This window comes from Eleutherodactylus coqui, chromosome 8 (assembly GCF_035609145.1).
Source record: "Eleutherodactylus coqui strain aEleCoq1 chromosome 8, aEleCoq1.hap1, whole genome shotgun sequence".
NCBI classification, from domain to species: domain Eukaryota; kingdom Metazoa; phylum Chordata; class Amphibia; order Anura; family Eleutherodactylidae; genus Eleutherodactylus; species Eleutherodactylus coqui.
In genome coordinates this window covers 206,511,665-206,528,899 of record NC_089844.1, presented here as the reverse complement: position 1 = coordinate 206,528,899, position 17,235 = coordinate 206,511,665, and the positions used below count along the sequence as shown (strand labels likewise).

At 51.1% G+C, this 17,235-nt stretch overlaps 1 protein-coding gene across 4 annotated transcripts in view; it reads left to right on the top strand.

Annotated features, from left to right (window-relative positions):
* MYO1B (myosin IB) overlaps window positions 1-17,235 on the top strand; it is a 216,795-nt gene that overhangs the window by 141,263 nt on the left and 58,297 nt on the right. For all 4 annotated transcript variants that reach the window (XM_066577259.1, XM_066577258.1, XM_066577257.1 and 1 more), the window contains one exon: window positions 9,443-9,547. In XM_066577259.1, coding sequence (XP_066433356.1) covers window positions 9,443-9,547 — 105 coding nt within the window. The remainder of the gene's footprint in view (window positions 1-9,442; window positions 9,548-17,235) is intronic.

Here is a 17,235-nt window from a genome sequence, read left to right as displayed (position 1 = left end):
TCAATGTCTTCCGTTAGCAGCTGTTTCCCCTCATGAGGGCGCTGTGCTGGTGGTCTGGCAGGCGTCCTGCTTTAGCTGTGTATGCCCAGAGTACTTCATGCCGTGAATGTGTGGAGGCAGCAGGCTGATGTCAGCAGAACACATTCTTTAGCTGTGCTGAGCAAGGGACATGACGGCAGACTGATGGAAGGCCCCGCCGCCTCTCATCCCAAACAGTACTAGCTACAGATGTGCTCCCCTTCAGGCCCGATGTCTACGGGCCGATCTGAATTGCAGAATATGCACAGAGCAAACACGCCGACGATCCGCAGTTCAAGCCACCCATGTGAACCGAGAGCAAGGCAGGTGGTTTGGTCTCCGCAACCAGAAAGGACGCACACGGGGTGGTCAAGTTAAGAAAGATGTATTTACTACAGGTTAATAAAGGCAAGTTAATGGTAACAGAGCAGGAATAAGGACAAGCACAATACACAGTATAGTTGGAACAATTCACGTTAGATTTCACAATATATTCCACGGTTACTATGTCCACCTCCACAGCACGGACACTAAAAGAACAATAGTCCCAAAACTATCCCTAACTGACCCTAACTTCACATTTGGGTGTGCACCCCTCTTACCAGTGGTCCGGGTGGACTGCTTACAGTTTGTAGAAGCACGCGTTGGGGCCCGATGTCGTCCCTTTCTAGTATAGCGAAGCGTCCTCTCCTCACGGTTATCACAACATCCGAGGCAATAAGATTCTTCTCAGCAGGCAGGAAAACCAAATGGATGAAATGGGATCCAACAGCAAGTAGCTCAGCACCCTGACAGTCCTGCAGAATCCATACACCGCGGTGGGAGATAAGCCAGGGGTTGTGCAGGTACCGTCCGGTACTCAACAGCACTGCCAGTCTATAACTTTGGTGGCAATGTCCACAGCCACAATGTCAGTATTACTGGTTAGCCACTGGGCACAGTCCTTTCAGCATGGCTCCACTGAACATTCTGTCTCTTTACACTCTGTCTGCCTCTAGACTGACACACAGGTTAGCTGCACAGAAAGTCCTCTAAGATCTCCACACACTCTCCATGCAGCACAGACACTTGGTTCTCTCTCTGCAAAGATGGCTGCTGCTCTCTGTGTGTCGTCACATCCTGCTTCCTTCTCATACTGGCAGGCTGACCCCATAGGGGTGTGTCCCTCCAGCATCACATCCTGCTTCCTTCTCATACTGTGTCTGCAGACAGACAGGCTGACCCCATAGGGGTGTGTCCCTCCAGCATCACATCCTGCTTCCTTCTCATACTGGGTCTGCAGACAGGCAGGCTGACCTCACAGGGGTGAGTCCCTCCAGCATCACATTCCCATTGCAGGGGCTGCTGACCAGAATCACACAAACACATATACACTCAACAGTTTAAACAAATGGCACCTCATTGGGCTGTGTATTAGGACAAGTATATGCACAGAAGCAGCACTCCCATTGCCATAAGGCTGGGGCACAGTCTGTATATTACACCCATAGGCAAACATGGACGTCCGCAGCTCAATTAATTTGGATGCGGAAATCAAATTGCAGCATGCTCCATTTTGCTGCATTTCCTGCAGGCGCGGCTTCATTGAAGTCAATGGAAGCCGTCTGATCCGCAACCCGTCCGCAGAAAAGCAGGAGTTAAAAAACAAACCACTCTACTGCGCACCAGACGGCGCCTCCGCACACACCCGCAGTAAAAAAAAAAGAACACCTGGACAGGTACGCACAGTCCTCGGCCGCACGCGGAATCTGACCCGGCTGTTTCGCTGCTGTTTGCACCCAGTTTGAGCTCTAACAATTCGGTTTTCCGTGTAGATTTTCCTATTTTTCTGCCGCTTTACTGTTTGCGTCCGCTTCCATGCAGGACGTCTGAAGCAGACAGTTTGCCAGTGCTGTACTGGTTGGGACCTCCTCTCCCACACTTGCCATGTTGCCCTGCCCCAATCAGCTACAAGGCAGCATCTGAATGCCCGCCCCTTTGTTGTATGTAGTAACTAGCAGTGTCCCCATGCCCCTGTTACTAGAGAAGCCTAATGATAGGCAGCGGATTGTAAAAGTGCTGTAAGGGAGACCCCTAGTGGCCGACACTTTCAACTTGATTTCCAGTGGTAAAACAAGAACATTTTTAATGCAAGTAACCAGATTGATGATTCCCAGCGGCTGTCAGATGAGCAGTTAGTGTCACGTTACCTTTTTTTTTTAGTTGCATAACCTGTTATGGTGCCAATTCACAACATTCCTGCACAGTCCGGTAGAACACCCCCCCCCCCCCCTTTTTTTTTGTAAACATGGTAGGCATTGGTTGCTGGAAGGCTGATAGCAGAAACAGGCGCTCCGCACATACTTTGATCAAAAGATGTGGGCCCATCTGCCACATCCAGGTGAGAAAAAAACCTCAATTCTGCCATAGTTTTCTTCCAGCGTCAGTCATGCAGTATGAACGCCACGAAAAGTGTTTTTGACTTTTGCACAATAGGAACCTTTTTTTTTGGATTACCTTTTTCTTGACTGCCCCAGGCCCTTTTATCTTCCCGTGGGCGGAGCTCTGTGAGGGCCTGTTTGTGCGTGTAGTTTTTAGTGGTAGCATCTTGGGTTACATACAGCGATTTGATCACCTTTATTGTGTTTTTGGGAGGCACAATGAGCAAAATAAGCGTTTTGCCTCCATGTTGTAGTTTTTTACAGTTTTTGGCTTGCAGGATAAATAGTGTGTCCGATGTATTGTGCGGCTGTCACAGATACAATGATACTAAACATGTGGGATTGTGGGAAATCATTCTTTTTTTTTTATACAGATGTGTTTTTATTTGTATTGGGTTTCTTTTATGTTTTATGTCCCTGTAGGGCACTGGAACCATAACAACTATGACTGCTAGGATAGTGCCTCTTCTGTACTGCAGTGCCTTAGTCCTCATAATAGCGATCACACCCATTGATGGCGTCATGTTGCCATGACAACCCATTGGTCCTCCGTGATCTCCTGTTTTATTTCGGACCGCCCCTTTTAACCTATGAACGTAGTTTACACCGTAGGCTATTTCTTGATGACACACACCCTGTCATCGTATCTGTATGCTCCGGTTCCATATGTGCTGCCATGTCTTCCTCCACCTCTTCACAGACCGCGGAGCGATATTTTACTGGTCGACGTGTTGCCAACGTTTCTCTCAGCTGGGAGCTTCATCTGCCAGAACGCGGTGCTGATGTTACGATTAGGTCAGAGGCTGGGTGATGGCTCCATCCTAGAGCCATGCTACAGTCCGGGCCCGACGCTCGCTCCCCTCCGTGCCTCCTGAACAGATGTCTCTAACATTAGAGCCGGCGACACATCATGGAAACAAGGGTTTCCAAGGGTCGGGGTCGGCGGCTCTCGGATGCTTCACATATTTTACTAATTTTCCCACAATCGCTTCGGTTAGGAAGTGGAGCTTCTAGGATTATTTTTGAACGTCAACATTTTTCTTTCCTGCCGGCTCCTCCTTGGTTTGACTTTTAATTAAAACATTCCTATGATGTTATTTGCTTGGGACTGTGGACTCGCTTATGGAACAATATATAGTCTATACCATAGGATACACATAGACCCTTATGTACCCCATCCCAAAGATACAAAATGCTTTCTGGTCATCATTTATGTCCCTCTACTAAAGATTTATTACACTGACCAATCACTGCCTTAGGAAGAGCTGGTACCTGACTGTGATCAGTGAGGTGGTACCACGTGATGGCCACGTCATGATCTGCTCTCCTATAATGTGAGCCGGTGCGTGACGTCTTGTGATCAGTGAGGCGGTACCACATGATGGCCACGTCATGATCTGCTCTTGGATAATGTGAGCCGGTGCGTGACGTCTTGTGATCAGTGAGGTGGTACCACGTGATGGCCACGTCATGATCTGCTCTCCTATAATGTGAGCCGGTGCGTGACGTCTTGTGATCAGTGAGGCGGTACCACGTGATGGCCACGTCATGATCTGCTCTTGGATAATGTGAGCCGCTGCGTGACGTCTTGTGATCAGTGAGGCGGTGCCACATGATGGCCACGTCATGATCTGCTCTCGGATAATGTGAGCTGGTACCTGACGTCTTGTGATCAGTGAGGCAGTACCACGTGATGGCCACGTCATGATCTGCTCTCAGATAATGTGAGCTGGTACCTGACGTCTTGTGATCAGTGAGGCGGTGCCACGTGATGGCCACGTCATGATCTGCTCTCGGATAATGTGAGCCGGTGAGTGACATCTTGTGATCAGTCAGGCGGTGCCACGTGATGGCCACGTCATGATCTGCTCTCAGATAATGTGAGCTGGTGCGTGACTTCTTGTAATCAGTGATGCGGTGGTACCACTTGATGGCCACGTCATGATCTGCTTTTGGATAATGTGACGTCTTGTGATCAGTGAGGCGGTACCACATGATGGCCACGTCATGATCTGCTCTCAGATAATGTGAGCTGGTACCTGACGTCTTGTGATCAGTGAAGCGGTACCAAATGATGGCCACGTCATGATCTGCTCTCATATAATGTGAGCTGGTACCTGACATCTTGTGATCAGTGAGGCGGTACCACGTGATGGCCACGTCATGATCTGCTCTTGCATAATGTGAGCCGTTGCGTGACGTCTTGTGATCAGTGAGGCGGTACCACGTGATGGCCATGTCATGATCTGCTCTTGCATAATGTGAGCCGTTGCGTGACGTCTTGTGATCAGTGAGGCGGTGCCACGTGATGGCCATGTCATGATCTGCTCTCATATAATGTGAGCCGGCGCGTGACATCTTGTGATCAGTGAGGCGGTACTACGTGATGGCCACGTCATGATCTGCTCTCAGATAATGTGAGCTGGTACCTGACGTCTTGTGATCAGTGAGGCGGTACCACATGATGGCCACGTCATGATCTGCTCTCAGATAATGTGAGCTGGTACCTGACGTCTTGTGATCAGTGAGGCGGTACCACATGATGGCCATGTCATGATCTGCTCTTGGATAATGTGAGCTGGTACCTGACATCTTGTGATCAGTGAGGTGGTACCACATGATGGCCATGTCATGATCTGCTCTCAGATAATGTGAGCCGGTACCTGACGTCTTGTGATCAGTGAGGCGGTACCACGTGATGGCCACATCATTATCTAATCTCAGATAATGTGAGCTGGTACCTGACGTCTTGTGTTCAGTGAGGCAGTACCACATGATGGCCACGTCATGATCTGCTCTTGGATAATGTGAGGCGGTGCGTGACATCTTGTGATCAGTGAGGTGGTACCACCTGATGGCCACGTCATGATCTGCTCTCATATAATGTGAGCTGGTACCTGACATCTTGTGATCAGTGAGGCGGTACCACGTGATGGCCACGTCATGATCTGCTCTTGGATAATGTGAGCCGGTGCATGACGTCTTGTGATCAGTGAGGCGGTACCACATGATGGTCACGTCATGATCTGCTCTCAGATAATGTGAGTTGGTACCTGACGTCTTGTGATCAGTGAAGCGGTACCACATGATGGCCACGTCATGATCTGCTCTCAGATAATGTGAGCCGGTGCGTGACGTCTTGTGTTCAGTGAGGTGGTACCACGTGATGGCCACGTCATGATCTGCTCTTGGATAATGTGAGCCGGTGCATGACGTCTTGTGATCAGTGAGGCGGTGCCACATAATGGCCACGTCATGATCTGCTCTCATATAATGTGAGCCGGCGCGTGACATCTTGTGATCAGTGAGGCGGTACCATGTGATGGCCACGTCATGATCTGCTCTCAGATAATGTGAGCTGGTACCTGAGATCTTGTGATCAGTGAGGCGGTACCACATGATGGTCACGTCATGATCTGCTCTCAGATAATGTGAGTTGGTACCTGACGTCTTGTGATCAGTGAAGCGGTACCACATGATGGCCACGTCATGATCTGCTCTCAGATAATGTGAGCCGGTGCGTGACGTCTTGTGTTCAGTGAGGTGGTACCACGTGATGGCCACGTCATGATCTGCTCTTGGATAATGTGAGCCGGTGCATGACGTCTTGTGATCAGTGAGGCGGTGCCACATAATGGCCACGTCATGATCTGCTCTCATATAATGTGAGCCGGCGCGTGACATCTTGTGATCAGTGAGGCGGTACCATGTGATGGCCACGTCATGATCTGCTCTCAGATAATGTGAGCTGGTACCTGAGATCTTGTGATCAGTGAGGCGGTACCATGTGATGGCCACGTCATGATCTGCTCTCAGATAATGTGAGCTGGTACCTGAGATCTTGTGATCAGTGAGGCGGTGCCATGTGATGGCCACATCATGATCTGCTCTCAGATAATGTGAGCTGGTACCTGAGATCTTGTGATCAGTGAGGCGGTACTACGTGATGGCCACGTCATGATCTGCTCTCAGATAATGTGAGCCGGCACGTGACATCTTGTGATCAGTAAGGCAAAATTGTGTTTTTTGTGTCCCATGAACTTTTTGTCTTTCCATTTGGCCGCTCCCCAAATGGAGCAAGAAAGTGGAATCCAGAGTGGAGGTGTGAATGAACCCTTAGTGTTACAGTAGTGCTGCAAGGCTCAGCGCAACGGTCTTACTCTGTTGCATGTGCGCTGCGTTGGGGCGCTGTTCTCCAGCCGACTATCCATATAGGCATTGGTGATTTTACGGAACCCTGACCGATCAGCTGATTGTGCGCCCGCTGACAGCGCCCCAATACGCAGGGGTCTGAGTGGAAGCAGCAGAACTCTCTTGTAACTGCAGGCACGGCTGGTGTTGGTTTCAATGAGAGCCAGCCCCTGTGTATGTGCTGTCAGCGGGTGCACAATCCCCCGATTGGCGAGGTCCTGAGCGACGGACCCCAGCCGATCAACTATTGCTGACTGATCCTGAGGACATTCTCCCTGGAGACCCCTTTAATGTATTGCTTATGTTGCAGTGTGGTCATTTTTTGGCACATACATTATAACCTTAAGGAAGTGTATTTAATTATAGTTCATTGCTTTTCATTGATTTCCCATTGGATGAGCCGGATGTTCTTCTTCTCTCAGCCCTAGAGGAGGAGCGGACTCCCTCAGGCACCCGAGTGGCCCGTCCACAACAGGATTATGGGTTGCGGTTAGGTTGGACTGTGTATTGTTCCATTTGTAAATGAAGTATTACCATAAAACCTCCACCCAAGTACATGTAAAGCGTGAAGCCATGTGATATTTGCCTCTGTAGCCATTTTATTACACCTCCTGTATCCCGCACAGTGAGCGCCATCATGAAGAACATCTGCAGAGACAGAACTGGGCTGTTTTTGGTCGCTTCACCTCCAAGAAAAAACTGGAATAAAAGTGATGAAAGAGCTGCCAGCGCCCCAGCGTGGCAGCAAGGAAAACTACAACCCACCCCATTAAAAAAATGGGAACTCGCAAAGCACCAGTGATGGAAAAATAAAGTTATGGGAGTCAAAATGTGGGATGGCAAAAATGAAAAAACAAACCTCAGCGGTGGGAAAGGGTTAAGTGAGACTTCTGCTTCTAGTGGGCGGCCGTCTTCAGGCATCGCCTTCCCTAATAAGACGCATGGAAGTCAATGTGCTTTATACTATGTTGCTTCACCAAGAATGTGGCAGCTGAGCCCCCTTCACCCCGCAGTGCGGACCCCCGCCCCCCAGTTGCTCTTGCCTTAGTCTAGCCCCCTATTTCTGGAGTGTGAAGGAGCGATCGGGGGGCATCGCTCCACTTATAAAGTATCCCACGTATCCTCAAGCGGTTTGATTGTCACTTCTTATACGTTTATGGCAGAAGGCGCCGCGTGTGATGAAGCCGCTTCACTTCCATCTGATAACACTTTCTGTCATTTCTCACTCTTTCCTTGCAGACTTTGGTAAGTACCCGCTATCTTGCAGTGCGCTGTTGGCTGCATGCTCAGTGTCCACTAACCGCCTAGTGGGATCGGATGAACCGCGTGGCTTTATGGTGGTTTCACACGGATGCCAATATTTCCACAGGACGCAGCACAATGTGCTATTGTGGAAACCTGCACCACAGTCCGAAGGTCTCTATGCGGACCCTGACGCTAAATTACTGGCAGAATTCCACTATTTTCAAGCTTAGCATTAAAGATGGTGACATTAGTCATGTAGATTCTGCTGCCGAACTCCCCGCAGGACCACAAGTCCCACAGATATTCTCCCCGTGTGAAGCCGCCTTTAGTGTGCCAGTATGGCGCCGCTCACCCGCGTTTGATGTCTTGCCGTCTTCTGTCTTCTGCCGTTTGCTGTGGGGTCCTTCCAGCATCTTCGACATGGGATTGCCCTTTTTTCTGACATTAATTGAGATGTTTTATAAAATCCCTCTATGGCTTACAGGTGTTTTTGCAGGATAGGGGAAGCGCCCTCACCCATGTGTTCAGTGCATTTGTGTTTAATGGCTTCTGCAGGGGTGAAGCTAAGGTAGGGCAGGCGGGGCATGTGCTCCGGGCGTAATATGCAGGGAAGGCGGGGGAGGGGCAGCAGCTGCAAACTGCCCACTCTAAAAAGAGAGACCGACGCAGAGAGCGGCTGTCCCATGACCCCCTCTTCTCGTTACTATCAGCCCACTCACCCACAGTGACATCAGATTAAATGCAGTGGCGGTCATACATGTACGGTGCTGCTCACCTCATTCCGAGGGGCTGATGGAAATAGCAGAGTACAAGCGCTCGGCGATCTCCCCATTGAAAATGAATGGAGCCGATCTGAGTGTTGGCCTTAACCGATCCATAGACCCCTCTCATGGGACCAGCAGCTCGACTGAGCCACATACCTTAGGTTTGGTAAGACGTGAACATCCTCTGATAGACGCTTGGAGAATCCTCCGTCCTTCCACTAAACATCACACCTCGTCTTCCTCACAGTTTTTACTCTAGGATAGACTTCCTTCTGCTCCAACATTCGAGTCTCCTCGCTTCACTGCAGTGACCATTGTCAGCATCTACTTTCCGATCACGCTCTCATTATTCTTTCACTCTGCTCTCCTACAATGTACCACAAGTCCTGGCGTTGGCATTCCAATGAGTCTCCTATACAAGATCCAGTGACCAAACTGGAGATTCAAAATAACTTACAGGATTACTTCAGTAACATTGTCACCTCCAACGTAGGCTCATTGATAGTGTGGGAGGCCCATAAATGCTTCATCCATGGCTCCTTTATTACTATTGGCTCTCATTGTTGGTTCGCTCAAACGAGAATCATTCGGCCCCCGTGTAAGCGAAGGGCCGGCCGGGCGGGCGCTGTTGGAACCGATGACTTGTATTCCTTCAGAAGCTGAACCACCAATGAGAAGCGTTCTACATCCAGTCCTTGGCTTGTGTTCAGACCGAAGGATCATCGTTCTCTCCCGCTGCTTTGCACGTGTTTGACCGCTAGTCCCGCGCCCGGCTCCGTGTAACGCGCTGTCCTTGTCTTACAGGAGAACAGTTTTGAGCAATTTATTATCAATTACTGCAACGAAAAACTGCAACAGATCTTCATTGAACTGACCCTAAAGGAGGAGCAGGAGGAGTATATCCGCGAGGTAAGTGGCTCCACGGAGTCCTACCTTTCATGTATGTAGCGCTTCATCGCCGTATCAGAGCTTGTCATGTTCACAGCCCGCAGCCCAAAGAAGTGCATAGAGTCGCTGCAATGTGTGCGACAAACTGTACAACAGTCACAACTTGTACCCCAGTGCCACAGCCGTCACCCCACACATCAGCCAGCAGGGGGGTGGGAGAGTGCTGTGTAACTTAACCTCAGGGGGAACAAGGCACTAACAAAAGAACACGTTACATTATAATCAAAGGGCCACTGCAACAAAATCACACCTGATCTCCTGTCTGTATAGTCCAGCCACATGCCTGCAGTGCAGCCCCCTGTCTGATGCTCATCAGGCACTATCTTGATGGTGAGATTTCTTACTTTCAGCTTCACATCAATCCCATGATGCATCAGCATAGCATTAACGGAGGCTTTTCCATTTCTGCCTGTTGGGGGGGCAGTTTATTATTAGTTTATACATTCACCTAAATAAGCTACAGACCATAAGTATGCGCACACTGATCACCCCCCCCCCCCCCCCCGGTCATGTGACCCTGGACTCCTCATCACAGGTCATGTAAGCACACGGTTGCTGTAGGTGTTCATTAGTATCCCATCCCCTACAAACCCCGCGGCCTCAGCTGCTATGGACTACTAATGAACACCTAGCCAGACAGCAGTCGTGATCAGGGGTGGAGCATGTAAGTCACTCACTCACGGATGGACAAGTGGTCTTTAGTATTTTGACTAGTAATTATTAGGCAATTATCTAGTACCAGTGCTTTTGGTTCCCTTTTCCATGGTGAAATTCTGGGGGCCCCAAACCTTAATGCTGCCCAATGCGAAGTGCGAAATAGCACCCTCACCAATTTTACAGGCATTGAAAGCACCAATACACAAGATATCCCATACATGTCCTATAGTAAGAGCCCCCCTTAGGGGCCCCAATAGTAATAGGGACCTCCATTGTGGCTCAGCAGTAATAGTGGTCCCAGTAGTAATGGTTACACCATAGTTCTCCAGTAATAAGTGCCACCCTTAGTGGCACCAATAGTAATAGTAATCCCCATAGTGGTCCCAGTAGTAATGGTTACACCATAGTTCTCCAGTAATAATGCCCCCCTTAGTGGCCCCAGTAGTAATAGTGATCCCCATAGTGGTCCCAGTAGTAATGGTTACACCATAGGGCTCCAGTAGTAATAATGCCCCCCTTAGTGGCCCCAGTAGTAATAGTAATCCCCATAGTGGTCCCAGTAGTAATGGTTACACCATAGGGCTCCAGTAGTAATAATGTCCCCCTTATTGGCCTATGGCCCAACAGCAACCTGACAAGCAATGCAGTAGTAATAATGCCCCCCTTAGTGGCCCCAGTAGTAATAGCATCCCCCTAATTGGCCTCTGGCTCAGCAGCAACCCGACAACCAATGCAGTAGTAATAGTGGCCCCAGCAGTAATAGCATCCCCCTAATTGGCCTTTGGCCCGGCAGTAACCAGGAACTGCAAGTGTCGTCCGTCTCACAGCCGATGGGCGACGTGCTGTGCTACTTCTGCTCGGTTTGTAATCCGCTGTAGTCCTGTGGAACTCAGACTCCTTGCAGAAACCTATATATAAATGCTGTGACAAACAACACGATACATTTTCCAAACATCTCACATACCAGGCAGTTAACCCATTCAGTGCTGCAGCTATGAAATACACATCATATCCATGCAACGTAGAAGACACTGACAACACCTAGGCACAGGACAAATGCATGCATACATTATGGAGGGGCCCCGTAACTGCGGGCCACTACAATAGTGTCCCAGTATTGGCCTCTGGCCTGACAGCAGCCCAACAAGTCAGGCTCTCACCCAGCCTGCAGTTCCAGTCCGCCAACATCTGTGTTTCTGCACGCAGAGGTCATGAGTTACAGTAGGGGCGGCCGCCGGTGGACTGGAGCTGCAGGCTGGGTGAGTGCATGCTTGTTGGGTTGCTGCCAGGTGGCAATCCTGCAGACTGCTGCCGTCTCGGGCCGCCTCATAGCGGGCCCTCAGGGGAGATGTGCCACTGACCAGAAACATTATTATGCTTGTATCAGCCAATGAGGAAGCCTTTACTCGTTGATCAGCTGATCGCTGGCACATTTACATCATTGTCAGGCCGAGGATATAAATATATGCAAAAAGTGTCTGCAGAATGTTCTAGAATTGAAGTAAATGGGTTACTGTGCGTTCTACTGACTCACCAACCCTCCATTGTCCGCGCTGCGATGGAAGACGGCCATGCTTTTGAATAACTTTGCTTAATCAAATTCTATTTGCATGGCTGTGTTGGGCTGCTGCTGTGCCAACAAGTGCCACCTCACCAGGTCTGCACCCATACAAAGACCAGATACAACTGTGCCACCTAGACCTTGGAGACATGACATCTACACAACTAGTCTTCTGCTGTGGGGTGCAGTAAATCTGGGGGGCCTTGCAAAATGAATGAGGGGGTTGGGAAATGTCTTAAGGGTCCTGGAGAGGGAGTGGAAGACCCCAGATTCTTCTGTTCTGGGTGCCAGAGCCCCAACGCCGCCACTCCTGAGCCATTGATTTGTGCTTCTGCGGTGACTTGGCTCCATCAGGACTCGTGTGGGACAAGCTGCTTTCTTGTTGTACTACTTCCATGTGTCTGTCAGCGGGGGTGTGCGCGGCTTGCTTGTTTCACGGCGACATGTAGTTTCTGTTGGTAACATACGACTTGTTGATCACTTTTTATAAAAACATTTTGGAGACCAGGTGACCTAAACGGTGCAGTTCTGGCGCTGCTCCTCCCCCGATGGTCTCCACTGTGTGGTTCTGGCACTGCTCCTCCCCCGATGGGCTTCACGGTGCGTTTCTGGCACTGCTCCTCCCCCGATGGGCTTCACGGTGCGTTTCTGGCACTGCTCCTCCCCCGACGGGCTTCACGGTGCGGTTTTGGCGCTGCTCCTCCCCTGATGGGCTTCATGGTGCGGTTCTGGCACTGCTCCTCCCCCGACGGGCTTCATGGTGTGGTTTTGGCGCTGCTCCTCCCCTGATGGGCTTCATGGTGCGGTTTTGGCGCTGCTCCTCCCCTGATGGGCTTCATGGTGCGGTTTTGGCGCTGCTCCTCCCCTGATGGGCTTCACGATGCGGTTCTGGCACTGCTCCTCTCCCGATGGTCTTCACAGTGCGGTACTGGTGCTGCTCCTCCCCTAACGGTCTTCATGGTGTAGTTCTGGCGCTGCTCCTCCCCCGATGGTCTCCACGGTGCGGTTCTGGCGCTGCTCCTCCCCCGATGGTCTCCACGGTGCGGTTCTGGCGCTGCTCCTCCCCCGATGGTCTTCACGGTGCGGTTCTGGCGCTGCTCCTCCCCCAATGGTCTCCACGGTGCGGTTCTGGCGCTGCTCCTCCCCCAATGGTCTCCACAGTGCGGTTCTGGCGCTGCTCCTCCCCCGATGGTCTCCACGGTGCGGTTCTGGCGCTACTCCTCCCCCGATGGTCTCCACGGTGCGGTTCTGGCGCTACTCCTCCCCCGATGGTCTCCACGGTGCGGTTCTGGCGCTACTCCTCCCCCGATGGTCTCCACGGTGCGGTTCTGGCGCTGTGCTCCCCCGATGGTCTCCGCGGTGCGGTTCTGGCGCTGCTCCTCCCCCAATGGTCTCCACGGTGCGGTTCTGGCGCTGCTCCTCCCCCAATGGTCTCCACAGTGCGGTTCTGGCGCTGCTCCTCCCCCGATGGTCTCCACGGTGCGGTTCTGGCGCTACTCCTCCCCCGATGGTCTCCACGGTGCGGTTCTGGCGCTACTCCTCCCCCGATGGTCTCCACGGTGCGGTTCTGGCGCTACTCCTCCCCCGATGGTCTCCACGGTGCGGTTCTGGCGCTGTGCTCCCCCGATGGTCTCCGCGGTGCGGTTCTGGCGCTGCTCCTCCCCTGATGGTCTTCACGGCGTAGGATGAATGATATGTTGTTGTAGTGGCTTAGCATTGTAATAGATACGATGTCTACGGATGTGGCGAGATGAAATATGGTTACTTTTTATTATCATTTGTGTTAACAATGGGAAGATCTATTTTCTTAACTTGTATTTTATTTATTTGTAATAATTCTAAACAATGTATCGTTACCATCTCTGAATCCCCATAGGGTCCTTCAGCTGCCGCCTATACAATACACTGCAGTACTTATACTGCTAAATTGTTCTTGAAATGTGCAGAAATCGTCCCGGGGTGCTGATGACTGGCCGGAGTCCAACGGGCCGTTGTGGATGGTTGGAGGCGGTGTGTGACTATTTGTTTGCACCCTCTCTGAAGGCACTACAAGGTAGTGACAAGCACACCACTTACAGCGATATGTCTGCTGTCTGGATCTGTGCAGGAGTCTGGGAGAAACTTGGAATCTTAACCCTTTCCAATCCACTGCCTGACGTCTTCAGACATTCTGATTGAAGGCTGTACAGCTACGATGTTGGAAGACGTCCGGCAGGGTATTCTTACTGTATATTACTGGCCGCTCTGTTGTCGGGGGGCCTCTCCAGCATGTCCAATACCGCAGTACTGGCTCTAGCCAGCAGATGGCACTATTGTATAATGGCAGAAAGACAAAACCCCCTAGGAAACCCTGGATCCAAAATTGGATCGCAAAGGGTTAATAGCAGCCAGGCACAGAGGTCTACAGGAAGTAGTCCTCAATGGTCATGAGCTGCAGTTAGGCTTGCCCTCCACCCAGAGGCGTAACGTGAAGCTTCGGGGTCCAAATGCAAAACCTGTAACAGGGCCCCAAACTTTAATGCTTTATTCATAGCACTGGGCTCCCTATATGGAGAAGAGAGGCCTTATGGGCCCCCTAAGGCTCCTGGGCCCGGGTGCAACTGCATCCCCTATAGTTACGCCCCTGGATCCAGCACTGATTGACAGCTTTCTCCCTATTAATGTGCATAGAGAAACAGCAGCCAAGCATTAGCGGGAGGACGGAGTGGAAGGGGCTCACTGCAGCTCAGAAGTATCCAGGACTACTTTAAGCACTGCACATACATCCTGCAGGCACATCACTGTAATCAGCCTATCATTAACCCCAGAGAGGGCTGTAAAAGGAGGGCGGCAGTATACCTATAAACAGGTACTTGTAACCAGTTTCCTTCTGTTTGTCATACGCTAGAATTCCCTTTATCCAGCATCAGTGGGACTTATAATCGTCAGATTATCAGATTTTCTGGATTATTGGTCAAGTAAAGGGGTACTCCCATCCGACCTCTAGGATCTGCACCTATCCCAAGACTGAGGTCCCCCAACCCCATCCGCCATGCGGAGGCACTGCTCTTCGTCACAGTAGGCGGCGGTTCAATGGAGAGGTGAATTACGGGAGCAGCAGGGTGTTGTGTCTGGAGATGCCTTAGAAGGCGATGGGACCTACGGAAGTATCATCGCAGATGCTTTCAGAGCTCCCATTCCCTTCTTTGAGCAATAAGCATGCATACATTGGAGCCCCGCAAGATCTGTTATTTTATAATTGTGGCCACCTCCCCTTAGCCTGGACATGTCGGCCGTCTGGTCACCTTACCACTGCGGATCTTATTATAACTTCCGCATACTACATGAAGAGGCATCCCTGGCATCATTGTACATAAACGTGTCGGTCTGGGCAGTCAAGCCCCTCCTGACCAGCCCTGCCCTGATCCATGACATACGCTGAGGAGCGGGGAGGGCAAGATGCTGGCTTGTCACAGCGGCACTTAATACGCTCCCTCCAAGAGGAACATACGCAGCCAAGGACAGGGCAGCACTGGGCCTCTTCTGGACAACCCCGGCATGGGGATGCCCAATAAACATTACAACAGGTGCAGAGTTTGACACGGGTTACGCCACCATCCCGGCACCCACCAATACGAACATCGGCGGGGGAAATAACTGAGCCACAGACAGTGATAGAGTACCTCGGGTCCCGGGGAACGGTCAGGGCCTGGAATAACTTTTACTTGAAACTTTAACTTTAGCGATACAAGGCACAAGCGACAGGTTTGAATAGTGCAGGAATTAGAGAAAACTAGACTACCTCCACACAGCAGACCGAGTCTTCAGGCCGCGCGTGACAAACCACTGAGTACCTCTGCACTAGGCCTTGACAGACTGGACTTGCTCTCTCTCTTTCTGGGCTCACTCACTTCGCATGCTGATCCTTGCGCTTGGGAAACCTCTGCTCCTTTTCCATGTTTCACTACATGAAGGCTGAAGTTGTCCCCATGTAGCTGGACCTCCCAACTACCACTCCTGAAAACATGGAACCTGCTTCCCCCTCTCATGCACCCCATGTAACAGGACAGAATTGTTACATTTGCAGACAGTCTCCAGGTATTGGTGTATCATGACGCCACCGGAAGCTAGGGCTGTGACAGGAGGAACGCCCCTCTCTCACCCCCAGCTCCCGATAGGGTGAAGGCACGAAGGTCCTAGCATCGGAGTGTGGATAGATTGTCCCAGCACTGCAGCCTTAGGCGGAGGGTTACTATAGTTCTTGGCCTTACATAATTATCTGTAAATGCTGCCATGTCATTGGTGTAAGATGCCACCATGTACAGGTCATAATGTAAGCATATGTATAGTAACCATCAGCCTAAGGCTGCAGCGCTGGGACAAAATTATGCAGACGCTGTAGCCTCAGTGCTCCATCCCGCCCGGCATTTCAGCCATGCGTGCTATGCTCCCGCCCGGCCGGTCACCTCTCCGTCGTGCCCGGCCTTATCACTGCTCTGTGCTGGCCGCTCCCAGGTAACGACCGTGAGTAGTGTTTGGCCTCCCTGCTCCCGATGTCACGCAGCGGTTGAATAGCGATGGAATGTTCTGTCTTGTGGACGGCTGCCACCGACGCCGCCACTGGGGAAGGCACTTGCTGCTAGGGGTGCACGGCTGCAGCGCCGCTGGACACTACATTGCATGCCTGTTCCTCTTTTGTGGCCTTGCAGGACCTGCTGCCTAACACCCTGTGCAGCCAATCACGTACAGGGGGCGTCACCTCCCTTCAGTCTTGGCTCTACCAAGACTTCCTGGTGGTGTCAATATACAATAATACCCAGTCTCCAGGGTTTGCAGACATTTAACCCATCATTTGCTGAGCTGTGCAACGCACATAACAGAATGACAAGACCGTTTTGCACAGAGCATCTACATAAGACATACATGTATGAGAATTATGGAGGGGGCCAGGAAAGCATATACTGGGCCACTACACCATCTTTACTGGTGGGATGCTCCACCCATGTCTCCTGTAACCAAAGACGCCAGTTGTTATGAGGGTCTCCCTGGTATAAGATTCCTCACAGTATTTAATTGTCCCAAATGACATCGGAATTGATAATGTTTGGCAATTGCTTCGGGGCCAGCAGGCAGATTTTACACTGGGGTGCAAATGTGGCCGACCCCAAGTGGCTGCATCTGGTATTACATCTCAGCACAATGCCTTGGCATGGAGTGGGCAGTGGAGCCCCCCAGCTGACGCGCAGGACTGAGGGTGTATTTCCATTTGCATGGCTTCCCGCTTCAGCTTTTCTACAGATGAAACCACTTTCCCTTGTTACTTTTGAGACTTTTCATGTTTTAAGGCTCCGTGTGACTGCAGACCGGGGAACAGAAGTGTCCGCATAGCGGGGCTGACCTGGAGGCCTTCCCTTCTGGCTGGCTTCCATGGGAGTGCATGGGAATGTGACAC